Raw genomic sequence first — 27,810 nt, 5'->3', positions numbered from 1 at the left:
CTGGGTGGACTTCCAGGGCCACAGAGATGTTCACTGCCACAACAATCCCAGGTATTTGCAATCGCAAGCAATAAAAGCGCTCAGGAACAGCTGCTCCACAAATAGACTTGACCTCGATACTAACACCAACCACCACCGGAGCCTCTTCACTGGTCTCTGTAGCCAGAACAGCACCGAGCAAGAGACAATCACAGAATCGCCTAGGTTGGAAGGGGCCTTTGAGATCATTGAGTCCAACCAGGACAAGCTATGAAGGACGTTTCCATGCGATCAGGCCCCAAACACTCCCATGCACAGCCCTGTGGAGGTGGTTTCGTGCTCCCCTGCCACCAGTCTGCCAGTGCCAAGTGGATTAATCCAGCAAAACGGGTGGCATCCTGAGCAGCAGGTCGGGCACGGGCGGCTCTCGAGCCCCGCGCTGGGCTGGGAGGCAGCTCCCGCAGCACTGGGGGCAGAAGAGTCATAGAACGGTCGAGGTTGGAAGGGACCTTTAAGATCACGGAGTCCAACCATCAGCCCAACACACCCAACACCAAGCCCAACAACAACTCAATGCCAAACCCACCACTACCCCACATCCCTCAGCACCGCGTCTGCCGGGCTTTTAAATCCCTCCAGGGGTGGCAACTCCACCCCTGCCCTGGGCAGCCTGGGCCAACAACCCTTTTGGGGAAGAAGTTTCTCCCAACATCCATCCTAAACCTCCGCTGGCGCAACTTGAGGCCATTTCCTCTTGTCCTGTGGCCTGTTGCTTGGGAGAAGAGACCAAGCCCCAACTCTCTACATCCTCCTTTCAGGGAGTTGTAGGGAGCGAGAAGGTCTCTCCTCAGCCCCAGAGCTGCCCCAGCTTGACCAGGCAACGGTGTGTGGGGCAGAAGGGAAAGAGCTGCCATGACCGAACGGCAAGAACTGGGAAAAAACAGATGTGCTTACGATGAAATACCAGGGAGACCGGCGAGAGCTGTGTAGAGAGGGTCTGCGGCAGGAGGGACAGGGCAGCCCCGTGGCGGGCACAGCAGGAATCTGTCCTACCTCGGGGAAGGACAGGGGCCAGCAGGGCTCTGCTCCGCACAGGGCTCTGCTCTCCGGGCCACCTTTCTGGAACCAGGTTGATTTCCCAGCCTCGTGTCCCAGTGTGCTTCAGCTCTGCCCCCTTGGAGCGGCAGAACCCACCGACAAAGCGTTTCCATCGGCCGCTCCGCCGCCGTCTCCTGCGGGCTGGGCGTGCCGCCTTCGCAGGCTCCCCTATCTAAGCGCGACAATAAATACCCTCGGTCCGTACGAAGGACCTCGCCAGCTGGGTTATTCGCGCTGGATGCCAAGAGCTGGCCAGGCCGACTCGGTGCCTCCAGCGTGATCGATCACCCCCAGCATCCCCCGGCTCGGGGAGCTGTAAATCACACGTCCCGTGGAAGTGCCACCGCTGCGCGCAGCAGCTGCCATGCCAGGGCCACCAGCCCAGCGGCAAATGACTCAGCTGCCCTAAATCACCGTGGCCGGGGAGCCTGGGGAAGACGTGAGAAGTGTTTGCTTTCCCAGGCTCTTCTCCCTGCATCTCACTGGATGCCAGGAGCAGGTTAATTAGTCGTCAGGGCGGGCTGGCGCTGAGCGGAGGTTACGTTAGGGAGGATGTGGGAGTAATTAAGGCCGGGATCCCCGGGGGGCCGGCAGGTCAGCATTCCCCCCTTTTCCCAGCGAGGGCCGCGCAGAAAAGAAAAATGCTGCCAAAGGAGGGCAAAAGCCACCCGGAGCCACGGGATTCATCGATCCGACAGGCAGAGAAAATGAAAACACCGGGAGGAAGCATCGCGCTCGTGCCGCCATCAGCAGCGAGCAGCTCCATTAACACGCGGCGTTGGAGAGGCAGAGGACTCGCCTCCCCTGCCAGGCGGGCAGTGCTTGAGAAGCAGCTTTGCTGTAACTGTTTTTAATTAAACCAAGCGCTCGCCACTCTGAATGTGGCATCAGATCTTCACATGCGTGGCTTTAATTAAAGCTCTGGCTTTCCCCTAATCAAAGCACATAAATCCCGGCAAGGAGCTGCAGGTTCTCCCTTGGGCTGGCTTCTAGCCCTCAGCTCGCCCCGCGCTCAGGCGCTTTCTGTGCTGCTACAGTCGGTGTCATCGACACCCCAGCAACACCTTCAACAGGGGCCGAGCCTTCTCCTCTGACATCTGCTCCTCTGACAAACTCAAGTGACAAAGTTCCGCTGTTACTCAGCGCCTGGAGCTTTCTCCCACCGACCCACGGCCAGATGTGGCTCTGGATCACCGCTGAGAAGCCGCTATTTCTCCCCCAGCCCAGCCATTCACAGTTATTTATTTGCAAGACGAGAGCTGTCGCTCTTTGGCAAGACGAGGAGCACTTCCGAGGCGCTCCGAGGCACGGGGCGGCCGCGGCGAGTAGCACCAACGCACGAGAAAACCACCTCAAGAGCTGGCAGGGGCTTAAATACGGCTGGGGAGAGAAGAGCTGAGCTTAGCAGACGGGCAGGCGAGGCAATACGGCGAAGCAGCGAAGGGCAGCCAAGCCCAGGAGACCTCGGAGGGTCCCTCCTTCCCGTGCCCGGTGGGGCACTAGGTGGCACTCGCAGCAGCACGCACCCGCCCAGCTATTGCTGGAATAATAATAAAAAAAAAAAAGAAATCACTAGGACTGTTAGCTGTGGCCAAATAAATGCTTTAACAACTTGATTGTTAACCGCAGTAATAAGCGATTTCGAGGAGAATCGCTGCCGTTACAGACAGCCCTCGGTGAAAAGCTATAGGCTGTTTAAAAATAATGACGCTGCCCAGCCAAAGGCTGCAGTTTGGAATTCTGCTTATCATCAATTAGCGGCTGCTTTGCCAACAAAGGACAATGCGGAGCCCATAGGACAATGCTTCCCAGCTGGCCTGTCCCCAGCAAATTAAAGTTGCAGCCCTGATGAAGCAGGAGCCGTTTAAGCACAGGAAGTTTTTTTGGAATTAACTCTGTCCTTCTCCTCCAAAAAGGAACACCTCCCCTTGCAGCTCTCGGGGAAACTCAGGAAGAAAATATTCCTGGGATGTTGTTCCAGAGCCACGCGCGCCCCTCGGGCACACCGGGCAATGTCACCCCCCTGGCCGGAGGGCGGGCTAGCCACCTACGGGGTGCCACACACTTGGGAATGGCCGTGTCCTCACACAGGGCTCGGGGACAGCCATCAGCCTGGGCACATCATCTTATTTGACGTGACGCACGGCCCCTCTCCGAGCCCCACAGAGGAGGTTTGCTAATGGAGGGACTTCAGGACACCCTCCCACACACAACCTGCTGCGAAGAGGGCTCCAAGAGCTAGAAATTTATGCCAGGGCTTGAAAAATATGCTTGGTAACGCAGCGAGGGGACGCGGAGGACTTTTGGCGCAGAAAACCCCAAGCAACAGGCTCCCAGGCAAACTGTCACTGCAACACACCGCCCCGGAGTCTGCCTCTTGGAGGGAGCAGGACAAGCAGACCAGGAGCCTCCTCCCTTGCGTCGCGCCCGGCCGCCGCTCTCTTCAGACCCAGCCTTGGCCACAGCCTCCCGACAGCCGTACCTTTGCTCCGTCAGGATCTCCAGGACGTTCTCGGCCAGCCAGATATTCTTCGCCGTCACATCCCCACCTGAAAGCAGAGAGGGAGAGGGAAGAGAAAAGCCAGGCAGATGAACCGGCGCGGTTCTGTTGCCAGACTCGACTGAACCACCGACCGCTTCGATCCCTGCGTCCCCAGTGAGGCAAAGTTAATTACGGAGTTTTGCTCCCTGTCTGAAGAACACGCTCCTGCCTGCTCCCTCTCTGCCTGCCCCGCGTCCTTGGCTGTCCCTAGATATCGCACATCTCTAGGCACAAGTGTCTTTTTGATAGGGAATCAAGGGGTCTTTGCTGCAAGAGTATTCTTGCAAAAGCAGCGTGCTAATATGGAGTCAGTAATTACCCTTCTGGAAAGCAAAGGAGAAGCCAGAAAGGGATGAGATTCAGTAGCCGGAAAAGAGAAAACATTTGTATCTGCTGAGCCTACAAAGGGGAGACGGTGTCTGCAAAGAGTGCCCAGACTCTCAAATACAGGCCAAAGGTGTCCAAGTGGCACCTCGCGCCCCCGGCGTGGGCCTTCAGCACGAAGCCGGAGCCTTTGGCCGCCGTTGCTGGGAGCGGAGCGGGACTCCTGCTCGCCGGGGCACGGAAAATGCCTAAAGCAGGCGAGCCAAAACAATGGGATCATAACAATTAAGGCATCGTAAAAGTGGTGAGAAGTGAGACAGCGGCGTCCTTCCAGAACAGAAGGGGCCCTGAACGGGGAGGTGCAACCGAGGGGAAACAAGGGATGCCTTCACCAGTGGTTTTTAAGATGTTCTGTGTTTACACTGTGACAATGGGGCCAGGGCAGCTTGGCTCGCGCTCAGGACTCTGTCCCCTCCCTCCCCATTCTTCCTCCCCTGAAGAGCAGACACGGCAATTTCCAATGCGGGCTGCCCAGCCCCGTGTCACAGGCGCGGACAATAAAAACACAATGTCAGGTTTTACGGTGGGACATTAAATTCCTCCTCCGTGGACGTCAGTGGCCGGCACCAGCGCCCGGCAGAGAACACGGAAGAGGCACCGTTCCTGTGAATCCGGAAAGGCGTGTGCGCGTGTGTGCGCGCACGGTTGTGGGGTGCTTACACCGAGGGCTGGGGAGAACGTGCTGCAGGCCACCACACGGCCAGTGCCAGCTCCCTGGAAGGGCTACTGACTCGACCTGGGGAGAAGCGGCCTCTCTGATGCGTTACAGAGGAGCCACACGCACGGCTCTTGCCATCCCAGAGGTCAGAGCAGGGACTAAGGATGATTCTGGGGCTCTTGCGCAGTGCTGCGGGGTGAGAGCTGGCAGCAACAGGAACCAATACCCTTCCTGGCTGTGCCAGCATCTGCCAGAAGCCTCCTGGCGCGCTCTGTGATTCACCCCTCGTAGAGGCTGTTGGGAGCAAGGCTTATCCTCTGCCTCATCCTCCCTGGAGAGATTTCCTCACCAGACAGGTTGGGGCAGGCTCGGTGCCTGCAGTGAGCCCTGCTCCTGCCTGTCAGCTGGGGACAGAGACATTCAGGAAGTCTGTCCCGACGGCAGGACAGTCTCTGGCTCTGACGCCAAGCGCAGCACGCCACGAGTCAGCCCTGGTCCGCCACTGGCAGCGTCCAGCCCTGGCACTGAGCTGGGGGGACGCGGGCAGCAGTCACCTCACTCCCACGGCACAACTCACCCGCGATCTGCTTCATGAAGGTCATGCAGACGCCGTCGGCACCGAGCACCCCGCTCTTCACCAGCTCCCGCAGCAGCCACACCAGCTGGGCAGAGGGAGAAATGGGTGTCGCTTTTGCCACAGCCTCCCCCAGGACACCTCTCCCCAGCACTGGGGCTGTCTCAGCTGGCAAACGCCGCCACGTTTCACTTCCCCGAGTCCCTAACATGGAGCAAAGGAGCTCCGGCTGCCCCCCAAGCCCTCCACGCTCAAACGCCCTCTGCCTGGAGGGTGTGAAAAGAGCGATCTCGGGGAGAAAACCTCCTCACCTGGGTCCGGCAGGTGTCCTGTAGCTTCAAGTACTTCTCCATGAGAATGTGGTTGATCTTGTTGAGAACGATGTTCATGCCATCTCGGCTCACCAGCGCCAAGTCCCGGTAGCACTGCAGCAGAGAAGAAGGGGAGGAGATGGTTACAGATGAAAGAAAACATACAACGGTTTTGTCAAACCTGATCAGATAACAGCAAATAAACGAATCTCAGGGCGAGAGCACCGAGGCAGGCACCTGAGTCAGCAGCCCCAAGCCAGGCCGGGAGAGCCATTAATTCCCCGGGGCGTTATAAACCGACAGCTGGGTTCCCTAGGTCCAGCTCCAGGAGCCAAAGGTTTCTCACTCCAGAACGGACACCGGCGGGTGTCCCTGTCCCCTCATCCCAGCTCTCCCCGCACCCTGCCACCACACGGCTCGGGAGAGACCAGCGCTCGAGGGAAAAAGACAGACAGCGGTCCTTCAGGAAGGAGCGGGTAAGGAACGGGCACAGCCAGGTGGCTTAAGCCCCCCACTGCTCCGGTCTCCCTGCCACCAGTGACCACCGGCACCACACCGCAGATGCCCGCAGGACTCGGGGTCGCTACAACGCGATGCTGGTTCGACCCGGCCACGTGGGAGCTCCAGGGAGATGCGGGAGCGGAGGCGGCTTGTCCCTGTGCCACCCGCTCCTGCTCGCACACGCCTTCCGCGCTCAGACAGAGCTGACTTTGGAGACAGTCTGGCTCAAAACCACACTGCCACATCGGCTTATTTCGGGTTCGAAATCCAGACATCCTGCCCGCGGTCCAAAGCAGCAGATTTGGTGGGGTTGTGCTGTGGGATCGTAGGGAAAGGAAGGACTTTCTCCATCTCGTCTGCCACCAGCAGCCAGACAAAGAGCTGGCCAGAGAGAGAGAGCAAAGGTGCTGGCTCTCCCTTCCCCTCTGCTCGGACAGCAGGGGGTGGAGGGTGATTAGGAAGTAATTTGCTATGCGGTTCTGCATGAACGTTCATTTGCACCAGTAAATGTCATGATATTCCAGAGAGCAGGGGTCTGGTCTCTGCATCCTCCTTTAGAGAGTTAATGAGGCCTCAAAAGATCTCTTTGATCAGGATCCCTGTGCTCAGCCTTTCCCCCCTCCCGTTTTCATACAGCTCTCTGTAAAATAAATAAATATATTTAGAAAATCCCAAACAACAACAACAAAAAAGAATCCAATAGGTGTAGACTCTTTGGGGCCTTTAATTGCTTTTGAAATGCTAAATGAATACCCACAGTGCAGAGCCAGACTCGAAGTCTCCACGCGGCCGCCTACCTGGCCAGGGACGAACATCTCCCTCCCCTGCACCAGCTTTGGACCAGAAACGCAGACAGCACACCAACGGGGACACGCGGGGGACGGAACCGGCCCAGGACACAGCCGGTCAGGAAGCAGTTCCCCCGGGGTCTGCCCAAACTCAAAGCTTTTACTTTGTTTGGGTAACGACGGTGGTGTTTGGGTCCCTGCCTGGATCCCACCCGCTGTGCTCCACGACAGGGTTACGACTGCCCACCGCCCCTGGCACGTCCCTCTCGCCCTCAGGAGCGGCGACAAGATGAACATTTTTCATCTTAGTAGCTTTTCCTGGTGGTCAGTAGCTTCTGTGCTCAAAGAACTCATGTTTTTCCGGGTGAAACACCCAGGCATTGGTTTTCTGCCGGATGTGTGCGAGGTGCAGCATCCGCATTCGCCTTTAAAGCCACCAAGATGTGCCGTGACACGGCCCTGAGCGCGTGGGTTAGCTCGCGAGCGGCTGGGCCGATTCCAGCAGCAGCTTCAGGAGAAGGGCTGGAACCAACAGCTCGAAGAAACACTGAGGGATTCACTTCTGGTTAAGTCACTAAGTCCCAGGAGGAAGGCCCCCGTAATCCCATTACCCAGGGAAGTTTGGCAGCTCTTCGCCTTGCTGACAGCATCCTTCCTCAACCCCTGTAGGCAAACACGGCAGAAACCAGAGCTCAAACCACACCTACGACACTGCGGGTCCTTGGCCCAAAGAACAGCCGGCCAGAGGAGAACAATTCCCGTTTTACCAGGGTCACGGCAGTATGGCATGGCACCGAGCGGTCGCTGAGCTGGGTCAGACTGGGCTCCTGATTAACTATAACCCAAAGGAAGGTGCTGGGAGACAAATCTTCAGGGCTTCAGCAGATGGGGGTGGGGAGAAAACCTGAATTTCTTGATTACTGCCAAGGCTGCAAACAATCCATCCTCTCCTCCCGCTCTTGGCAGATCGGGGCCACCACTCGCTCAGGCCATTTAATTAATGGGAAGGAACAAATGATAAATGTTCACTTTAAATGAGGGGAGAAGAAAAACAAAAGACGACAGCTATGGAGTGGAGGAGAGAGGTCCTCCTCCCGCCCAGCAGCGGGGCAGGAGAGGCACACGATGGAGGAGATGCCGGGGAAGTGCTGGGCTCATCCGCGGGGAGGGCTCCGTGCACTCTGATCCCGGAGCAGTGCGTTAATTAAAGGGAGAGGTGCCAGGTGGAGGAGGGAGATCTGACGGATCAGCGGCTGTCACTTTGATATTTGAAGGCGGTCAAGTGTCCCTGCTCGCAGCTGGACAAGTTTAGCAGGGCTCCTCTCTCCTGGCTGGAGCGCAGAGGCAACACAGGGGGAGGAGGAGACCCTCCGGCTTCTGCCCACCCTCGCCGCGGCGAGGGCAGGGCTGTGCCACCATTCCTTTAATCCACCGGCAAGGGGACGGGGCAGCTCGACCCCCCGCCCGAAAAGGAAGGGAGATGTGTTTTAAACAGCCTCGCTGGGGGAAAACGGGATACCTCCGCCTCCCCTCCACGCACCAGCAGCCACAGGTGGGCGACACGGTGGGAGATGCACCGGATCTGCACGCCGGGGACAGACACCCACTGAAGAAATACAAGATGACCAAGCAGATGGCGCGAGATGCCTCTGCTGGCGTGCTGGGACTGGAGTCTGCTTGGCTTCCAGGGCAACAAGCACTAAAATACCCTTGAACGCAAACATATCTATGATATCCCTCATTTTTGGGGCAAAACGCCAGGTCCCAGGAGGACGGTGACGCCTTGTGGGGTATGGTTGATTCGGTACCACTTCCACACCAACCTCGCTGGGTTCAGTGCTCGCGTGCTGACACCCGAGCTGCAAATCTTCACCCGTGACCAGAGATGGGAATGGCCACTTGTCCTGGTTTGAGGGACACTACTGTGGACAACCAGGGCTGTCCGCACTGCGCATCCTGGACCCGCGGGCTTCTCGCTGGAGGATGGAGAGAGCTCTGCCCTCTGCTTGATGATTTCAGAGCTCTCTCAAGATGCCGTACCAGTCAGGCGGACGTTAACCCCTCTTCACAGTCAGGGAACAAAGGCAGGGAGTAATTTCCCCTCCAAAGCCTGGTAGAAAAATCCCTGACCATCTCCCTGTCCTTGCTGTCTGGCTACAGGGCAGGTGGCAGCAACAGATGACATCAGAGCCCAGCAGAGCGGCAGATCCAATTACTCCCTAAGAAAAGTAACGTGCTCTGAAGAGCAGATCTGACAAGAGCAGGAGGACCAGCCACCTCTAATTAATGCTGCCATGAGCAGCAAAGCATGTCCCCAGCCTGCCATCTCCAAGAGACGGCGTGGGCACCTGCCAGCAGCAGGGCCACAAGGGAGCCCGACCGCTCGCCCCTCTGCAAGAGAAAACCACGGGGGGGGACGTGCCAGGCAGGTTTATCCCGGCCCCTCGCAGCGGGATGGCCGGCAAGTGGCATTCAGATGGAAAGCTGGAGCGTGCCGGACTCGCTCAACCTTTGCTTCCAGTGTATGGAAGTGTAGGGAAAGCACCTGCCCTGCGAGCCTTATGCTCAGTCAACCACATCTGGATACTCCCCACTGCATCCCAGCCGTGGTCCACCACGTTCTAGAGGGGAGAAGAGCATTTTGTTCCATGTGGAGGAGGCTCACCCTTTGGAAGACAACTACTCAGCAACTAGAAATACCCTTTGGCTCCTGCAGCGCCTTGGAAAGAAGAATGCGGTCAGCGATGCTCCGAGCCTCAGCTGGATTCAGCCTCTCCAGGCTTCCAAGTCCTGCACTCGGCGCAGGAGGCAGAACCAGGCTGGAGTGGAAGGACAGCAGGGCTGGGGACTCTACGGTCAGGGTTTGGGAAGGCTTGAAGCCTTCCAAGGAGAGCAGAACTCAGCCATCCAACCCATGAGAAACCTGACTCGCACCAGCCCCGTAAGCAATCAGGCCTAAAGGCTCCCAGGAGAAGAGTGTTTTGCTTTCAAGAGTCGATTTCTGGGGAATGGAGCTGTACCTCCATTGACAAGGACCATCCCATCCAGCAATGCCGAGGCAGCTCCGAGTTCCGGGAGCTAATGCGGATCTATTGCTTTGGTGGAAAGAGCTCTGCCTTCGTAGCAGCGATTAAATCAAGAGAGAATATCGCATGAGTCACCACCTTCGGTCCAGCGCAGCGCCAGGATTTACAGAGCATCCCTAATGGCACGCCACTCAGCCCCGCTCGCGACAGACCCCACCGCCTTCAAGAGCCCACTTCAAGCCTTTTAAATCCTGCCCAACACCTGCCAACCGAAATGCATCCAAACAAGGACCCCCGGGTACCGCTGGCCACGCACGGCCCTTCCAACAGGGCTTTTGTTTCTCCTCCTCTGGTTTCTATAACGGAACATCATTTTCAACTCCCTCCCGAGCACCCCCAGTTTGTAGCAACAGCATCAAACCCCCAGCCGAGATCTTGAGAACACAAAACATTCATCTTCCTGTAGGTAATTTCAATTTTAAAATCGCAGTTTACAGCGTCGTTAAGAACAGTTATTTAAAAATTAAATCCGGTCTGTGAAATTAATAGAGGTGGACTGCTAAAAAGCAATTTTCTCTAGGAATTGAACATGTTCCTCCTTTGGAGTCTCAGTGATTATTTCTGTAGGCATCTACATCTGGCTTCCAGCACGCCAACCCGTTCTGGGCCTCCAAAGACAAGACAGAAACTGGGAAAGGCCTTACAGTTTCTTGAAGAATCAGTACTCGCCTCCCACGGCGAAAACCAATTAATTCTGGGGCTGTGAAAGAACCCAGCCGAGCTCCCTTCCCTGGCGGCAGCGCCTGTGTTCCCCTGAGCGGCAGCTGCTGCAGCCCCTGTGCCACGTGGCTGCAACAAAACCAGGACCGGCCCAAGCAAAGTCATTGCCCTGCTACAATAAACACAGCTCAACGCTGAGGGTTCCGGCCAGGCGCCTTCCGATGCCTGCACGAGACCCAGAACTTCCCCAGCTCCCGGCTGCCTGGAAACACAAGAAAAAAAACTCTGGTGGACAAAGTTTGGGCACTCACCGAGGGGCGCAGACGTGCCTTACCTTCTGCGCCTGAGCAGGTTCCGTCAAGACCAGAGTGAAAAGACCCAGGCAGATCTCCTCGTGCTGCGGGGTTCCTTTACATATCTGGGAGAGAAAGAGGCAAGCGCCGTCGGTGAGCGGGCCAGATGGGACGTTAGGGGACGGTCAGGGAAGCAACAGGAGGAGGAAACCCCTCTCCAACCCACCAAATGGGTGCTCAACGGAGCACCCAGCACCCAGCGAGGAATTCAAAGCGGGATCACAAGGGAAGACAGAAAACACCCAGGGTCTCTCGAACACTTGTACCCTGTTGCAAAGTTAGCGCTGGTGCAAATCTCTTGGTACCGAGAGCTTTCCAGTGGTTTCCGTCAGACCACTCCAGGATCTCTGGTTACTGAGGGGCAACAAAGCCTCAGACTCTTGCCCGTGGTTGAGGCCCTGGCCGGGCTCTTCTTACAGACTTTCCTACAACCTCGTCATCAAGCGGGAAAGTGTTTCACGAGCTTCAGAGCCCTAAAAATCCAGCCTGTGTTGCCAACCTTTTCCCATTAAGGGAAAGCAACTCTGTGCCACTGACTGCAACAGCCCAAGGTGTTCCGGGGAGGAAAAAATGCAACCACCATGTCTGAGAGCCCATTAACGTGTCAGACGACAGCTTCCCTTATACGGTAACGTCTGCAGCTTGCCGGCAAGTATTTTAAGCCCATGCAGAGTTAGAAATAAATGCTCTGTCCCTCAACAGAAAGGCCGAACCTGCCCTTTCCAGGTCTGGAGTCCGGCTGTTTGGAGGCCAGGAAAAAGCTGATCCGAGCAGCGCAGTAGAAAAAAAAATATAGGAGAAATGCAAACAGCAGCAGCACACGCACAGTGACGGAGCCCTGCGTGCGTGCACACGTACACAGCACCCGTGCGCTGGGAGACACACAGGCTCGGCCACATTTCAGCGAGAAATTGCACTGCAGGTTGGCTTCCAAACAGGCGATTAGGCACAGACTAAAGCCACGGTGTCGCTTTGTCTTTTAACTGTAAGAGCTCTGGGAATCCTTGACAGGCTGAGAGCGGCGAGAGCACTCTGCTCCCCAGCCTCTTCCCATCCGCCTGGTCTTTGAGCCTCGCTAATAGCGCCCGCACCCACTCCCTCGGAGGGAGCGCCGTGCAGGTACAATACACCACGAGTTATTTCCTCCAGACAGGATTTCTCATCTCTCAAGGAGCTGACACTTACGTGAGCATTGAGGGCATCGTTAGCTTCCCTCTCCGACAGCCCGTTGGTTAGTGAAGTCACGATGCCCACGCATCTCTCCAGTCTCTGAAAGAGAGGGAAGCCAAACATCACGAACTGGGAAGCACAAACACTCCAGCACATCCTCGCCGGCACAAGGGAGGGCCGAGGCTGCTTTGACCCCCACCCAAACACCTGAACAGACAGAAAACCAGCCAGCGAGGCAACAGCCGCTCTTGGCTCGTGTCAAGGCTCCGAACCTCCTGCCAGCTGGAGAAGCCACCGCTTCATCAACGTTCATTTATTCGCAGGTTTGGGCTTTAAATACTCTGCTGACACCACTCGAGGAGCCAAAAAGCAAATGTGTGATTATTGGGCGATACTAATACTGATGTCACTTTGATATGAGGCCAAGACACTGTTGTGCAAAGGCTGAATTTGAGGCAGGGCTGTCAGTCCTCGCTCTGAGCGCGGAGCTGCAGCCCGGGACGACGAGCTGTCCCTGTCCCGGCACCCAGCAGCTCCCGTCCATCTGGGAACCCCGGGCTGCGGGGCAGCAGCCTGGAAACCTTCTGTCCTCCTCACTTAACGTCTGAGCAACTGCTGGCTGAGAATAAGCAGCAGGAGCAGATGTTCGCATGCAAACGCCCCGAGGGATGAAGTGACGGGAAGGGCCACAAAGTCAGGAGTGGTAAGTTACAAGAGCGCAGGCATGGAAATACTTGGAAAAGCAAACGGCAAAGGCTTCCACTCCACTGGAGAGAATTCAGAGCTGTCCCCTCTCCATGTAGAACTGGTTTCTTCTCTCCGGCAGTCTGGGCACCGGTGTTAGCCGATGTCGGCCTCTGGAGTGAGGAAAATGTGAGCAGAGCAGTGTGACTCCGGGCACGGGGACGCCATCTCCTCTCCCCACCTCGCAGCGCCGTCTCAGACACGGTGACGGAAGGTCCGCGTGGACTCAGGGGCTCACCACATGCTCTGGCACCAGCAGTGACACCCGAGAGCCTGCAGACGGGTGGAGAGCAGGGATCCAAGGGCTCCTTTAACGCCGGGGTCTCGCTCTCCCACTACGGCTTGCATGGCGAGACAGTGGTCTAAATTAAACCCCACCATAAAGAGCTCCATGGCCACGCGAGGGAGATGTGCCCTGTCGTCTTTGCTGGTGCCACCACTTTCACGCCAGAGCCACGGACCCAGCTGGACTGTTTCAGCCACGGCAGCGGCTCGAGGGAAAAGAGGTCTCGCTTTCCTGGAGTTTCCTTGGAGTCTACAGTTAACGGAGCACCTGGGAGAAGCGGCAAAAGCAGCCCCGGACAGGCAAAAAGCAGGTTACAAGAAGGTTATTTCTACAAAGTCACTTTTTGATGAAAATGCAAACACATCGCGCCCATCATGGAACCGATCAGCGACTCCTCTGCATATCAAAGGGGCTGCGGGGAAGAAGCCATTGAGAGAGAGGTCAGCAGTTCTCCCCTCCCGGGCAAAGCCAAAGACGAGGGACTGGTCAGTAAGGCAGAGATAATGCCTTTGAGAACCGGCTTTGTTCCGGGCCCAGCGATGGCATTATGAAAGAGCAATGGGGCAAAACCCATGAAAATCTCAACTCTAAAGCAGATGAATTATTTGAAAGGGAGGACAAGATCCAGCAGCTGAAAAAACAGAGTTTGAAAAATCCCAGTGAGAAACAAGACAACTTGTTGGCAGATAATGCGGCCAATGAGCCACCAGAAGAGCTTTGCAAGGAACTTCAAGTGTCAAATAACGTCTTTGAGCTGAGACCTGCCACTGGACCTGCAGGATCGGGGTTTGCTGTTCCCTTCTTGGGATAAACAGGAGACGCACCAACTCGCTACCGCCAGGTACAGAGGTTATTTGAAAACAGTATTTCTACCTTTGAGCAAGTTTAATGTTTCACGCTCCCATAAAAACCTCTGCTGCCTCTACCAAAGCCCACAGTGGATCAAGACGATAATTTCTCCGCGTTACCACCTGGTATGAGATATATTTTCATGATATACCAGTCCTTCCGGTCACATCTTTCGCCTCAAAACGGATGTGTTCAATTACTGCCACCAGCAGCTCTGACCACTGCTAGAAGGAAAGACCGGAGGAGGTTTTTCCCTAAACATGGCAGCCTGTTGACTGCGAAAACTCCACGTGCAATGATCACGCACGGTTTTTCCTGTGTACGTTCCGCTTCCTGTTTGTTGGAGTCTTTTAACACAAGAAACACGAAACTTGCGACAATAAATCCATCAGCGCTCAGGAGTATAATTAATACCCGAACCAGTTTCTCCCAATTGACCGAGCTTTTAGTCAAAAGCGCTGCTTTCCAGTGGTTTGAGAGAGGCACCGGAGGAAGGTTTGCTGGATAAAAATATCTCTGGGAAGTCTTCTCCTGGGACTTCTGTTTGCTTGGATACATCACCTTCGCCAAACGTGATCTCCATCACACCCGCTGACGCCCGGCTCCTTCCAGACCTGACGTTCTCAAGGAAAGCTCCGGGTGGGAGCCACCCAGACCCCAGGAGACCCGCTTCGGTAGCCCAGAGCCCATTTCCAAGCCCAACCGAAGTTCCCAGCCATGCCAGGCTCGCAGAGTTACACGGGTTCGAAGCTGGGAACGTTCTGTCCAGACCTGGACAGGACCCAAAACACACACGGGGACCAACGACCGCTTTGAAGGAATATAAATACACTCCAAATGGCAAAGGACAGTTTCCAGACCTTGAGACCTAGTTGTTCCAGTTACCACCCTGTTTTTCTCCTGCAATTGAAACCCAACATGGTATTTTTTTTTTGTCTGCACGGCTTCACGAGCCCCAAATACGCTCGTTTCCATCACACAATAAATAACCAGTCTCTCCCACAAGTCTAGCAGAGCACGAGAGCATCACTGCCCCCATGGCACCGGGGAAGCCGGCCCTACGTCCCCGCGCACTCGCTGAGCTGACCCTGCGAGCCAGATGGAAACCAGTGTTACAGAAGGGCCCCAGCACCGTCTCCGCCTCACTCGGGTCCCTGCAGCAGCTCTTCCGCAGCTCCTCCACACCAGGAACAGATCCTAGTTGTCCTGGGGAGACCCCAAACTTTCCCCACCTGTAAAAAAAAACATCTCTCTTTTCCCAGACAAAGCTCAATGGGCAGCAGGAGAGCGCTATGTAACATTGGGGCCGGTGAACACTGGTCAGAAAGTTTCCCGGCCACTGGGGTGATGAGTTCTATCGGTGCTCAGCCTTCATAACCCCACTCCGCACCCTGCAAGCGGGGCTGGGGTGAGGCACGCAGGGGCCCCTGGGCTGTGAGGTGGGTTTTGCTTAGAGCGAGCCCCCTCCCTGCACCGGGCTGGGTAAGGGGAGCAGCCTGTGTCCCCCCCCCCGAGCTCATAACCCACCCCCTGGAGCCCGCCCCTGCCCCCAGCCCCAGGCACCTACCTCCTCCAACTCATCCTTGGCATCCAGAAGAGTGGAGACCAGCAACTTCCCTCCTCCTGCTGTTCCCCCCTTCCCCTTCTGCATTTCCATGGCTGGGGGGGGGGGAGGGGGCGGGGAGAGGGGGCAGGGCAGCTCCTATCCAGGGGGCTTGGCCTGAGATGAGCCCCCCCTTTTTCCTTGGCGATCCCCCCCACCCAGCGCTTCCTCGTAGGAGGAGGGGAGGGGGGGGTGTTTATGGGATATAGCCCCCCTCCGGAGCACCCCCCCACTCCTGCAATGGGGTGGAGGGGACGGGGGCACCTCAGGGCCTTCACCCCGAGGGGGGGCGGTACAGGGGGTCGGAGGGCTGTCTCCCCTTCACAGGGGCAGAGGGGCTGCTCTTTGACTAGGGCAGACCGGGGGCCTGCGGCCTTGCTGGGGGGGCCTGTGCTCGGGGTGGGGGGGGCCCTACGGGAGGGTGCTGTGGGGCAGGGTGGGGGTTATGGAGGGATCCGGGGGGGGAAGCTGTGGGGAAGGGGGTCCCGGGGCGGGCAGGGGGTCCCCGTCGGCCGTGCCAGAGGGGGCCTGCGGGAAAGGAGCCCCCCGGGGGAGGCCTGCGGTGAGGGTGGGGGTGGCCCGGGGGTGGCCCGCCGCGGTGCCGGGGGTGACAGGTCCCCCGGGGCGAGGCGGGGCGGGCGCTGCGGCTGCCGCCGGGGCCGGGGGGGCTCCGCCGGGAGGCGGGGGGGGGGGGTGTCTCGGTGCCGGGGGGAGGGGAGCGGCGGCTCCGCGCCCCCCGCCCAGCGCCGCCGACCGGAAGTCACTGGGAGAGGGACGGGAGGGCCCGGGGGGAAGAGGAAGCGCGGGGCGGCCGGAAGCTCCCGCCCCCTTCCGCCTCCTGGCCAATGGCAGCAGGGAGTGGGCTCGGAGTGACAGCGCGGGCAGCTGGCCGCGGAGGGGGCGGGGCCTCGGGGAGCGGGTCGGCCAATGGGGAGGCGGGGGCGGGACCTGCCCCGGGCGGACGCTCCGCCCTCCCGCTCCCGGGGCGCCGCGTGCGGCCGGGACCCCCCGGGAAACCCCCGGGTCGGGGACGGCCGGGACCCCCTGGGGACCTCGGGACCCCCCGGAACATGGCCCCGGCAGCCTCAGGACCCCCCGGGACCCCCCCGGAACGTGCATCGCCGGGACCCCGGCAGCCTCAGGACCCCCCGGGACCCCCCCGGGGCGTGCCTTGCCGGGACCCCCCTCTCCCTCCCCCGGGGCAGCCCCCTCATCCCCTGCCCTTGTCCCCCCCAGCCCCTTCCCCACACCGTGGCAGCCGCCCCGTCCCGGCTGCTCTGGCACCACGGAGCCCCCCCCTGAAAAGACCCCCCCCCCCCCCGGGGTGCCCCCCTCTTGCAAAGTCCCCTCCCGAGGCCCCCCCCCCCCCCCAGCCCCCACCGAGACCCACGGCGAGTGCGTACACACCAGCTTTATTACAAAAATTAGAGCTCTAGTGACCCCCGCCCGGGGCCTGGGGGTGTCCCCGGCCCCCCGAGTGTCCCCCCCCCCCCCCCCCACGTCCCCACGGAAGTGTCCCCCCCGCCCCGCCGGCCTCGGCCCTGCTCCTCCTCCTGCCGCGGGGCTGCTGGGGGTTGGGGACCCCCCCGGGACAGTCGGGGTCCAGCCTGGGGAGCGCGGTGCGGGGGGGGCGCCCAGCCCCTGGCGGTGCCCCCCGGCCCGGGGGGGTCCTTGGCGGTGACACCGGGCACGGCCCCGCGGGCCCTGGGTGCTGCTGGCGGGGGGGTGGGGGTGTCAGCCCCGGGTGCTGCCCCCCCGCTCCCCCAGCAGCCAGTAGGTCCGCATCTTCCCCTTGCCCTGCCGAGAGAGGGGGGGCGGCGTGAAAGGGGTGCGGGGGGGGCTGGGGTGCGGGGGGCGGGCATTGTCCCCGGGACCGGGGGGCGTGGGGGGGGGCGTTCCCGCAGCAGGTTTGGGTGCAGGGGGGTATCCCATTGCCCCAGGGGATGGGGTGCGGGGGGGGGTGTGTGTGTGTCATTGCCTCAAGGATGGGGGTGCGGGGGGGGGGTATTTCCTCAGTGGTTGGGGTGCGGGGGGGATCAGGGTGCAGGGGGGGACCCATTGCCCCAGGGGTTGGGGTGCAGGGGGGGTCGGGGTGTGTGTGGGGGGGCCCATTTCCTCAGCGGGGCTGCGGGATGAGGATGCAGAGGGGGGGGACCCAGCTGCGGGGGACCCCCCTGGGGCAGCCACGGGGGGGGGGGCGGGGAGGCAGGGCTGTTGGGAGGCCGTGGCGGGGGGGGGGGGGGGGGGGGGTGGGTGTCACCTTCATCTCCACGTCACCCCGCAGCTCCAGCTCGAAGCAGCCGAACTCCTCCAGCACCGCCTTGGTCACCGCCGAGATGTGGATCTTCAGGGCTGGCGGGAGGCGGCACCCTCAGCACCCATGGGGGTGCAGCAGCCCCCCCAGCAGCACCCATGGGTGCCCAGCCTCCTCCCAGCCCCGGCAGCACCCACGGGTGCCCGGCCCCTCACCTTCCCCGTTGGACTCCATGCGCGAGGCCGTGTTCACCGTGTCCCCGAAGAGGCAGTACCGCGGCATCTTGAGACCCACGACGCCGGCGCAGACGGGTCCTGGGGGACACCCAGTGAGCCCCCCCCCACCCCGACGCTGGTCCCCAGGCCTGACCCCCCTCGCCGGGGGCTCCCACCCATGTAGGTGCCATGTCCCCATCTCCACTGACTTTGTCCCCGTCCCTGCTGACCCGTGGGGTGCCATGCCCTCGTCCCCGTCCCTGCTGTCCCATGTGGCTGCCTTGTCCCTGTCCGCACGTGGATGCCGTGTCCCCGTCCCCACTGACCCGTGTGGATGCCATGTCCCTGTCCCCATCCCCACTGACCCATGGGGTGCCCTGTCCCGTCAACCCGTGTGGATGCCATGTCCCCGTCCCCATCCCCGTTGACCCATGGGGTGCCCTGTCCCCATCCCTGTCCCCACTGTCCTGTACAGCTGCCCTGTCCCTGCTGACCCATGGGGTGCCCTGTCCCCGTCCCCATCTCCACTGACCCATGGGGTGCCCTGTCCCCATCCCCGTCAACCCGTGTAGATGCCATGTCCCCGTCCCCATCCCCGCTGACCCATGGGGTGCCCTGTCCCCGTCCACATCCCTGCTGACCCATGGGGTGCCCTGTCCCCGTCCCCATCCCCGCTGACCCATGGGGTGCCATGTCCCCATCCCTGTCCCCACTGTCCCGTACAGCTGCCCTGTCCCCATCCCCGCTGACCCATGGGGTGCCATGTCCCCATCCCTGTCCCCACTGTCCCGTACAGCTGCCCTGTCCCCGTCCCCGCTGACCCATGGGGTGCCCTGTCCCCGTCCCCATCCCCACTGACCCATGGGGTGCCCTGTCCCCGTCCCCGCTGACCCATGGGGTGCCCTGTCCCCGTCCCCGTCAACCTGTGTGGATGCCATGTCCCCATCCCCATCCCTGCTGACCCATGGGGTGCCATGTCCCCATCCCTGTCCCCACTGTCCCGTACAGCTGCCCTGTCCCCGTCCCCGCTGACCCATGGGGTGCCCTGTCCCCATCCCTGTCCCCACTGTCCCATACAGCTGCCCTGTCCCCGTCCCCGCTGACCCATGGGGTGCCGTGTCCCCGTCCCCATCTCCACTGACCCATGGGGTGCCCTGTCCCCATCCCTGTCAACCCGTGTAGATGCCATGTCCCTGTCCCCATCCCCGCTGACCCATGGGGTGCCCTGTCCCGTCAACCCGTGTGGATGCCATGTCCCCGTCCCCATCCCCGCTGACCCATGGGGTGCCCTGTCCCCATCCCCATCCCCGCTGACCCATGGGGTGCCATGTCCCCATCCCTGTCCCCACTGTCCCGTACAGCTGCCCTGTCCCTGTCCCCGCTGACCCATGGGGTGCCCTGTCCCCGACCCCGTCAACCCGTGTGGATGCCATGTCCCCATCCCCATCCCCGCTGACCCATGGGGTGCCATGTCCCCATCCCTGTCCCCCCTGTCCCATACAGCTGCCCTGTCCCCGTGCTCCCCCGTCCCCGCTGACCCGTGTGGATGCCGATGCGCAGCTTGAGCTGCTGCTGGGGCCGGTGGCGGATGCGGAAGGAGCGGACGGCGTCCAGCAGTGCCAGGGCCATGCGGGCAACCTCGCGGGCGTGCAGCTTGCCATTGCGCACCGGCAGCCCCGACACCACCATGTAGGCGTCCCCGATCGTCTCCACCTGGGTAAGGGGGACACGCCATGGGTGCAACGCCGGCTCCGGGGCGTCCAGCGTTGCCCTGTGTTCGTGCGTGTTCACGCGCGTCTTCACCTTGTAGACGTCGAAGTTGTCGATGATGGCGTCGAAGCAGGTGTAGAGGTCGTTGAGCAGCGTCACCACCTGCATGGGGGTGCTCTCGGCCGACAGCGCCGTGAAGCCCACGATGTCGCTGAAGTAGATGGTGACGCTGTCGAAGGCCTCCGCCTGCACCGTCTCCCCCCGCTTCAGCTGCTCCGCCACCGAGCTGGGGGGGCAGGCGGGATGTGAGTGGGGGGGGCACAGCCCCCCAGCCCCTCCCGGGGGCATGGCGTCCCCAGTCCCCAGCCTCCAGCCGTGCCGGGGGTCTCCAGCCCTCTGAGGACCCCCAGCCCTGAGCCGTGATGAGGGGCCAGGGTTGCCCCTGGTTCCTCCGAGGACCATCCCCCAGGATCATCCCTGACCCCTTTAGGTACCCCGAGCCCCACAGAGCCATGGCAGAGGGTCCTCGGGGTCTCCAGCCCTCCAAGCACCCCCAGCCCTGAACCAGTCAGGGGTCCCTGGCCCCTCCAGGCACCCTGCGCCATGCAGCATCCTGGGGGGGTCCCCAGTTCCTCCAATCACCCCCAGCCCCAAGCCACGTGGGGGTCCTTGGGGTCCCCAGGGGATCCCCAGCCCCTCCAAACACCCCCAGCCCCAAGCCACGTGGGGGTCCTTGGGGTCCCCACCCCAGCCATGCAGGACACCCATGGGGAATCCCAGCCTGGGGGCAGGCAGGGGATGCCCGTGTGGTGCCCCGGGGTGCCCGGCAGTGGGGGGCTGCAGAGAGGGCCGGGCTCCCCCCGGTGCTCACTGGGGCAGGATCTGGTAGAGCAGAGCCTCAGCCTTGCGCTTCTCCTCCAGGTAGGCTTGGGTTCGCTCCTCCACCAGCTCCTCCAGGTTGTTGGCGTACTGCTCCATGCGCGACAGCAGGTTGTCCAGGATGTTGCTGCTGCTCTCCCTGCGGGCAGGGGGTGAGCACCCACCTGGGAGGCCCTTTTCGGGGTCACCCATCACCCCTGGGGCTGGGGGAGGCCAAGGTACCTGTTGAACTTGCGCAGCTGGACCTTGATCTGGTTGAAGTCGGGGCGCTCCAGGACATCCTCGGCCCAGCAGTGCTGCATCAGCTGGCCCAGCTCCTCCATGTGGCACCCCACGTTGGCCGAGGGGCGGAAGCTGGGGCGCTCCCCGCTCTTCACCCGCTCAATAATCTCTGCGGGGCCAAGAAACCATCAGCGGGTCCAACCACCCATCACAGCAGGACCAACCACTCGGGAGCAGTTCCAAGCACCCATCACAGGTCCAAGCATCCATCAGCGAGGCCAACCACCCCTCAGCTGGTCCAAGAACCCATCAGCTGGTCCAATAACACATCAGCAGGGCTAAGCACCCATCACAGCATGTCCAAGCACCCATCAGGTGAGGCCAATCACCCATCAGCTGGTCCAATCTCCATCAGTTGGTTCAAGCACCCTTCATCTGGTCCAAGCACCCATCAGCAGGTTCAGGCACCCATCAGCAGGTCATACAATGCATCAGCGAAGCCAACAACCCATCAGCTGATCCAAGAACCTGTCACAGCAGGTCCAACAACTCATTAGTGGGGCTAAGCACCCATCACAGCAGGTCATAGCACCCATCAGAAGGTCCAAGCACCATCAGCAAGGCCACAAGCCCATCAGCTGGTCGAAGAACCCATCACAGTGGGTCTAAGCACCCATCAGCTGGTCCAATCACCCATCAGTGGGGCCAAGCACCCATCAGTTGGTCCAATCGCCCATCAACAGGTCCCTGGCCCCATCACCCCAGCCCTCCTGCTCACCTTTGGGGCTCAGGTCCAGCCCCTCCACATAGAAGACACCATTGCGCAGGGCGATCTCTTGCAGGATGATGCCAAAGCTGTAAACGTCGCCCTTCTGCGTGCCGCGGGCCGGCGGTGACTCCATCCGCAGCAGCTCCGGCGCCGTCCACAGCTTCTCTGTGCCACCAGGGAGGGGACTCAGCCCGGGCAGGGACCCCAGGCGGGGGCTGCTCCTGGGGCTGGGGCTGGGCAGGGTGCTCACTGGCGAAGAGCGCGTGGGAGTCCTCGCCGTCGGGGGCCACGCGGAAGCTCTCCAGCCCGTAGTCGGTGATCTTCAGGACGAAGCGGCTGTCCACCACGCAGTTGGAGGACTTGAGGTTCCCGTGGGAGACGATCACCCCATTGTGCAGGAACTGCATCCCCTGGCAGGGTGGAGAGCGGTTGGACCTGGTTGTCACCCCCTCCGTGGGAACCGGGGACCCTGTGGGAACTGGTTTCCTGGTGGGAACCGATGCAATACCTTGACGATGTCATGGGTGAGGGAATAGCGGAACATCCAGTCCAGCGTGATGCTCTCGTTCTCCAAGATGTCCTGGGGACACGAGGGTCACATTGACGTCCCCCCACCATGGATGGTCTCGGGATGGGGAACAACATCCATCTGCCCCCTGCAGTTGGCTCCTTCCCACGCTGGGCAGCCCCAAGGCTGGGTGACGGGGAGCAGGGACCCCAGTGGTACCTGGAGGCTCCCGCGCGGGCAGTACTCGGTCAGGATGCAGATGTTGGGGGGGTCAGTGCAGGCGCCGATGAAGCGGGTCAGATGCTCGTTTTGGACATCCCGCATCTAAGGGGGAGCAGGGTGTGGGACTGGGCTCCCGCCATGTCCCACCCCACCCAGGGGGACACTGGGCTGGGCACCCCCATCCCACCACGCGGCGCCGAGCCGGGGTCCACCTACGTGCTTCAGCTCGAACAAGACCTTGCGTGTCAGCTCGATGCGCTTGCGGTTGAGGTGCTTCACGGCCACAAGGTTGCCCTGGGGAGACACGGGGTGGTGGGTGCCCGGTGGGCTCAGGGGTGCCTGGTGGGGTGGTGGGTGCCCAGTTGGATGGTGGGTTCCCATCCCTGCTCCCATACCTTGTAATATGCCGTCTTGGCGTAGACCTGGAACTGCCCCTCCGTGGTCATCAGCGAGCCGTAGTTGGAGCCCCTCTGCGGGAAGGGAGGTGGGGTGAGCCCGGTCCCCGTCCCCGGGGCAGGGCTGGGGACGGCATGGGTGCTCACCAGGGAGAGGGTGAGCTTGCTGCCGGCGCTCCGGAGGTGTTTCTCCAAGCTGCTCATCTGCACGTCCTCCCAGCGGATACGCCACAGCTCGGCCGCCAGCTCCTTCTCCAGCTGCAGCTTCCTGCGCCGGGAGGGCAGGGTGAGACCCCGCCATGTCCCCCCCTCCCCGGTCCCACCACCGCCGGGGACATCAGTGGGGAGGTCCCTCCCCAAGCCGGTACCCTACCTGTAGATGAAGAAGGAGGTGACGGTGATGGCCAGGAGGATCAGGCTGACCACGAGGGACAGGACCTCCAGGGTGGACAGGTTGGCTGCAGAGCGAGAAAGGGGTGGTGAGGGGCTGGCGGGTGCCTGGGTTGGGGGTCCCGCCTTGTGTGTGTCCCCCCCGGACACCACCCACCTTTGCGGCACAGCGGGTCGCTGTTATCGAAGCCACAGGGGGGGACGTCGGAGGGGACCACGTTCCCCGGCCAGTGGATCTCGCGCCCCGGCACCATCTGGATCTTCTTGGTGGTGCCGTTGTAGTTGGCCACGATCTTGGGGCGAGAAATGGGTGGGAGGAGGCCCCCGGCCGCCCCGCGGGACCAGCTGCCCCCGCGCCGGGGCTCACCTGGAAGTCCCCCCGTGCTGGGTCCATGTCCCACAGGGAATAGTCGCTCTCCCGGTCCCCGTTCTCATCGATCTTCAGGAAGCCGGTGACGCCTGGGGACGGAGGGGACCCCAGCCCATGGGTGGGGGCTCCAAGCCCAAAACATCACCCTGGGAGCGGGGCAGGGGGGTGCCTGGCGGGACGGGGGCGGGGCTCACCGTAGAAGGTGCGGTTCCACATCTGGCGGGTGATGGCGGAGGCGTTGGTGACGGAGCCGCCCCGCTCCAGCGTCTCGTTGAGGGCCTGGGCATAGAGCAGCACCCCGTCGTGGAAGGCGGCCGCGATGAAGTTCATCTGGGGGCACGGAGACGGTTTGGGGACGGGGCGCAGCCGGGGGTGCCCGTCCCCACGTCCCCACCAGCCCCAGATCATCCCGCACCTCCTTGTCCCAAGCGGCCTCAGCTCCATCCTGTGCCTCTGCCTCCATCCCATGTCCCCTTGTCCCCACCTCCATCCCATGTCCCCAGTTACATCCCATGTGCCCCAGGAGCTCCAGTTCCATCCCACGTCCCTTGTCCCCAGCTCCATCCCATGTCCCCCAACAACTCCAGCTCCATCCCACGTCCCTTGTCCCCAGCTCCATCCCATGTCCCCTTGTCCCCAGCTTAATCCAGTGTCCCCCAGCAGTCCCAGTTCCATGCCACGTCCCCCAGAAGCTCCAGTTGCATCCCGTGTCCCACCTGTCCCCAGCACCATCCCAGGTCCCCCAGCAGCTCCGGCTCTATCCTGTGTCCCCTTGTCCCCAGCTCCATCCCACGTCACCCATCAGCCCCTGCTCCCTCCTGTGCCCCCCTTAGCCCCACGCCCCCCAGCTTTCCCAGTGCCACCGCCCCACATCCCACCAAGCCGTCCTTCATGGAGAAGTTGAAGTGGGCAAGCGCCTCCTCCTTCAGCCGTGCCAGGAAGGGCTGGTACTCAGGGTTTTCGGGCTCCTTGTAGGTGATGATGGTGACAGCCTGGGCCGGGGGACAGTGGCTGGCAGCGGGGACGGGGACCCTGGGGGTCTCGGGCTGCCCTCCTGCCCAGCCTGTCAACGGCCCACCAGCGCCGGAGCTGGGACCCGCGGCCATCAGTGGCAGCTCCTTCCTCCACAGTGGCCGCCAGCGGCAAGCAGGGGGGGATGGGGGCTGCTCCAGCACCCACTGCCCCCCATGCCCCGTCCCGGGGGCTGTGCATGGGGGTGGGCACCCGTGCACACACAGGGTGGGTGCCTGTGACCATGTGCCCGTGCGGGTGGGTGCCCGTGTGGGTGGTGGGTGCCCATGGCCATGTACAGGTGGTTGGGTGCCCGTGGCCATGGACACGTGGGTGGTGTCTGTACCCATGTGTACAAGGGTGGGTGCCCGTGCCCATGGACACCCATGTGGGGTGGGTGCCCATGCCCATGCCCGTGTGGGTGGGTGCCCGTGGCCATGCACACGTGTGTGGTGGGTGCCCATGGCCATGGACATGTATGTGGGTGCCCGTGTCCATGGCCACGTGTGTGCAGTGGGTGCCCATGGCCATGCACACGTGGGTTGGTGCCCGTGGCCATGCACACGTGTGTGTGTTGGGTGCCCATGGCCACGTACATGCGGGTGGGTGCCCATGTGCACGTATGTGGGTGCCCGTGCAGCGCCCCGGGCTCACCTCGAAGGCTTGCCGGGCGCTGGCGTCATGGCGGTCCCCCCTCTTCCACGGCCGCTGGGGCTCGGGGAAGCGGCTGCCCTGCAGGCTGGCCCCGAAGATGTCGATGTAGAAGAAGGCGTAGTCGCCGCGGGTCAGCCCCTCGCGCCCCGCCTGCAGCATCAGCTCCCGCAGCGTCTCCGGGGCGCAGCACACGTAGACGACTGCACGGGACGAGACGGCTCATGGCACCCCCCCTCCGCCCACGACCCCCCCGTGCCTGGGGGACCCCGAGACCCCGCCATCCCTGGGAGACCCCAGCCTGCCATCCCAGGAGGTCCCCAGTTCATGCGGGCGGGGACGTGCGGTGGGTCCCGCGGGCGGATGCCGGGGAGCAGGGGGGGTCCCCAACCCGGCTGCCTGTCCCCCCCGCTCCGTGCCCTGCCCGTCTCTGCCCTCCGCCGCGGGCGCCGGGCCGAGGTTTCCTGTTTTCCCGACTCCGTTTCCTCCTCCCTGCGGCCCAGATCGCCGGCAGAGATTGATTCTGGGTGGCGCGGTGACCCCGCTGGGTGCCCCCTGCCCTGCCACTGGGGTCCCCTTTGTCACGGGGTCATGGTGCCCATGGGACCCCCAGGTGCTGCCCGGCATGGGGCCATGGCCGTGCCACCCACCGGGACCCTGGTGACCCGAAATAGCGCCCGCCGAGGCTCAGCAGCAAGATGGCGAGGCCGGGGACGGCCGGATGCCACCCACCCGGTGCCAGCCCTGTTGGCACCCGCTGCCCTGGTGCCACCTGGGACGGCTCCGACGGGAGAGGCTGGCAGGGATGGGGACAGGGACGGAGGCAGCCCAGGACACCGGGACGGAGGGGAGCGGGGCGGGCGACCATGCTCAGCAGCTCCCGGTGGGGCACGGCGTGGGGCAGGGGCCTGGGGGGGGGATCGGGGGCAGCACACGCGTGTGCGGTCGTGCGACGTGTGTGTGCGCAGCTGTGCAGAGCCAGACGCAGCCGCGCACCGCCATGGACACCCGTGTGGGGCTGGGCACACCCGTGTAGTGCCATGAACAGCCGTGCAAAGCCGTGTACAGCCGTGCAGAGCCGTGTAGCGCCACGAACACCCTTGTGGGGCTGTGCCGAGCTGTGCACACCCGTGCGGTGCCACGAACACCCGTGTGGGGCTGTGCCGAGCTGTGCACACCCGTGCGGTGCCACGAACACCCGTGTGGGGCTGTGCCGAGCTGCGCACACCCGTGCGGCGCCACGAACACCCGTGTGGGGCTGTGCCGAGCTGTGCACACCCGTGCGGCGCCACGAACAGTCGTGTGGGGCTGTGCCGAGCTGCGCACACCCGTGCGGCGCCACGAACACCCGTGTGGGGCTGTGCCGAGCTGCGCACACCTGTGCACACTTGGGCAGAACCGTGCAGAGCCGTGTAGCACCACGAACACCCGCGTGGAGCCGTGTTGAGCTGCACACACCCATGTGGAGCCGTTGCCCACCCGTGCAGTTCCCCCCCCCCCGACCATCCCCATGTGTCCCCCGGAGCCGGTGCACGGCAAGACCCCCTCCCCCCAAACCGGTGCATCCCCCCCTTCCGTCACTCACTGCGCCCCTTCTGCTTGATCTCCTGGATGATGAAGGAGAAGTTGCCGCCGTCGCGGAAGACGACGTCCATGACGGTGAGGTTGCGCAGGGTGGGCAGCTGGACGTACAGCCCCTCGGCGGCGAAGAAGTACGGCCGGTCGTCCACTTTCTCGTCCCAGTACACCAGCAAAGCCCGCCGGGTCCAGTTGAAGCGGCGGTGGAGCTGCACGCCCAGTTCGCCCAGTTTGCGGTGGCTGGGGCCGGCGCGGGTGGTCAGCCCGAACTGCTCCCGCTTGTCGTCGAAGCCGTGGGCTTCGGCGCCCGCCGTCACCAGGGGTAGCCGCCAGTGGCTAGTGAACCGGGCCACCGGGGCCGCCGTGTAGACGCAACCGGGTCCCAGAAAAGCGGCGGGGTGATGAGCCAGCCGTAGGTCGACGGCGGCCAACGGCGCGGCCATTTCGGAGCAAACGCCGTGCCGGTCCTCGCTGCTACCGAAAACCCACCCTAAGGTAAACCCGGGTAATAAATCAGGCCGGGCGTTAACGGTGGCGGCCGCTAAACGAACCGCCGGCCCCACTCGTGGCCAAGCCCACGGGTAGGTGAGGTTGCGTTCGGGCAACACCACCGCTAAAGTCAGCGCCGTTGTCCCCGTCGTGGCCGCCACCGCCGCCACCGCCGTCACCGCGCCGCAGAGCACGGCCAGCACCGCCAGCATCGCCCACGGAGAGTGGCTTTCCCCCCCCTCCTCCCACACCCCCCCCCTCCCCCGTGACGGGGCTGAGCCCTTCCTTTTCCAACCCCCCCCTTTTCTCTCTCCGGTGACACAAAGGGCCGTTATCAGCCACACCGAGCTTAACTCCTTCCTTGCCGCCTCCCACGGTGGCCACCGAGGCACCCGGGAGGGAGGATGGGGCCGCCCGGTGGTGGGTGTGGATATGCCCACCCGTGGGAAGCCGGTGGGCTAGCGGGATGGGGCTGGTGGCCACGGTAGCCGTGACACGCTGGGCGGCGTGTCCCGGCGTGTCGCGGCTACCGCGGCCACCCAGGGTCTGCACCCCCCGCCA

The 27,810-nt window shown here is 62.2% G+C and overlaps 2 protein-coding genes across 3 annotated transcripts in view; both read right to left on the bottom strand.

Annotated features, from left to right (window-relative positions):
• Nucleotides 1-16,326, bottom strand: part of INTS3 (integrator complex subunit 3) — a 43,954-nt gene extending 27,628 nt beyond the window's left edge. Inside the window, exons 1-6 of the mRNA XM_063357068.1 lie at nucleotides 15,551-16,326; nucleotides 12,120-12,203; nucleotides 10,916-10,999; nucleotides 5,547-5,660; nucleotides 5,239-5,323; nucleotides 3,560-3,626 (exon numbers count right to left, since the gene is read on the bottom strand). Coding sequence (XP_063213138.1) covers nucleotides 3,560-3,626; nucleotides 5,239-5,323; nucleotides 5,547-5,660; nucleotides 10,916-10,999; nucleotides 12,120-12,203; nucleotides 15,551-15,640 — 524 coding nt within the window. The 5' untranslated portion in view covers nucleotides 15,641-16,326. The remainder of the gene's footprint in view (nucleotides 1-3,559; nucleotides 3,627-5,238; nucleotides 5,324-5,546; nucleotides 5,661-10,915; nucleotides 11,000-12,119; nucleotides 12,204-15,550) is intronic.
• Nucleotides 16,327-17,090: 764 nt separating this feature from the next.
• Nucleotides 17,091-27,479, bottom strand: NPR1 (natriuretic peptide receptor 1). Of its 2 annotated transcripts, none has more exons than XM_063357020.1 (21): nucleotides 26,768-27,479; nucleotides 25,186-25,385; nucleotides 24,399-24,512; nucleotides 23,715-23,799; nucleotides 23,518-23,609; nucleotides 23,308-23,443; nucleotides 23,134-23,218; nucleotides 22,908-23,028; nucleotides 22,761-22,835; nucleotides 22,582-22,659; nucleotides 22,363-22,467; nucleotides 22,144-22,215; nucleotides 21,886-22,045; nucleotides 21,645-21,800; nucleotides 20,867-21,035; nucleotides 20,637-20,783; nucleotides 19,859-20,051; nucleotides 19,594-19,768; nucleotides 18,056-18,154; nucleotides 17,847-17,938; nucleotides 17,091-17,383 (listed from the first exon to the last, which is right to left on the bottom strand). In XM_063357020.1, the coding sequence occupies exons 1-21, from the start codon at nucleotides 27,459-27,461 to the stop codon at nucleotides 17,321-17,323; spliced, it is 3,111 nt and encodes a 1,036-aa protein (XP_063213090.1). In that variant the 5' UTR covers nucleotides 27,462-27,479; the 3' UTR covers nucleotides 17,091-17,320. The 2 variants fall into 2 exon arrangements, with proteins under 2 accessions (XP_063213090.1, XP_063213089.1); XM_063357019.1 differs by having other exon boundaries at nucleotides 17,092-17,383; nucleotides 23,715-23,850.
• Between the last annotated feature and the right edge of the window lie 331 nt (nucleotides 27,480-27,810).

This window comes from Chroicocephalus ridibundus, chromosome 21 (genome assembly GCF_963924245.1).
Source record: "Chroicocephalus ridibundus chromosome 21, bChrRid1.1, whole genome shotgun sequence".
In the NCBI taxonomy this organism is placed as follows: domain Eukaryota; kingdom Metazoa; phylum Chordata; class Aves; order Charadriiformes; family Laridae; genus Chroicocephalus; species Chroicocephalus ridibundus.
This window is presented reverse-complemented; position numbering and strand designations above follow the sequence as displayed.

Excerpts from the sequence above, each read along its gene's own strand:
- NPR1 (XM_063357019.1), bottom strand. The coding sequence starts at position 27,461 with ATGCTGGCGGTGCTGGCCGTGCTCTGCGGCGCGGTGACGGCGGTGGCG. Across the intron at positions 24,513-25,185 it reads GCGCCCGGCAAGCCTTCGAG|GCTGTCACCATCATCACCTA; the intron begins GTGAGCCCGGGG and ends CCCCCGGCCCAG. Across the intron at positions 22,836-22,907 it reads GCAAGCTCACCCTCTCCCTG|AGGGGCTCCAACTACGGCTC; the intron begins GTGAGCACCCAT and ends CCCTTCCCGCAG.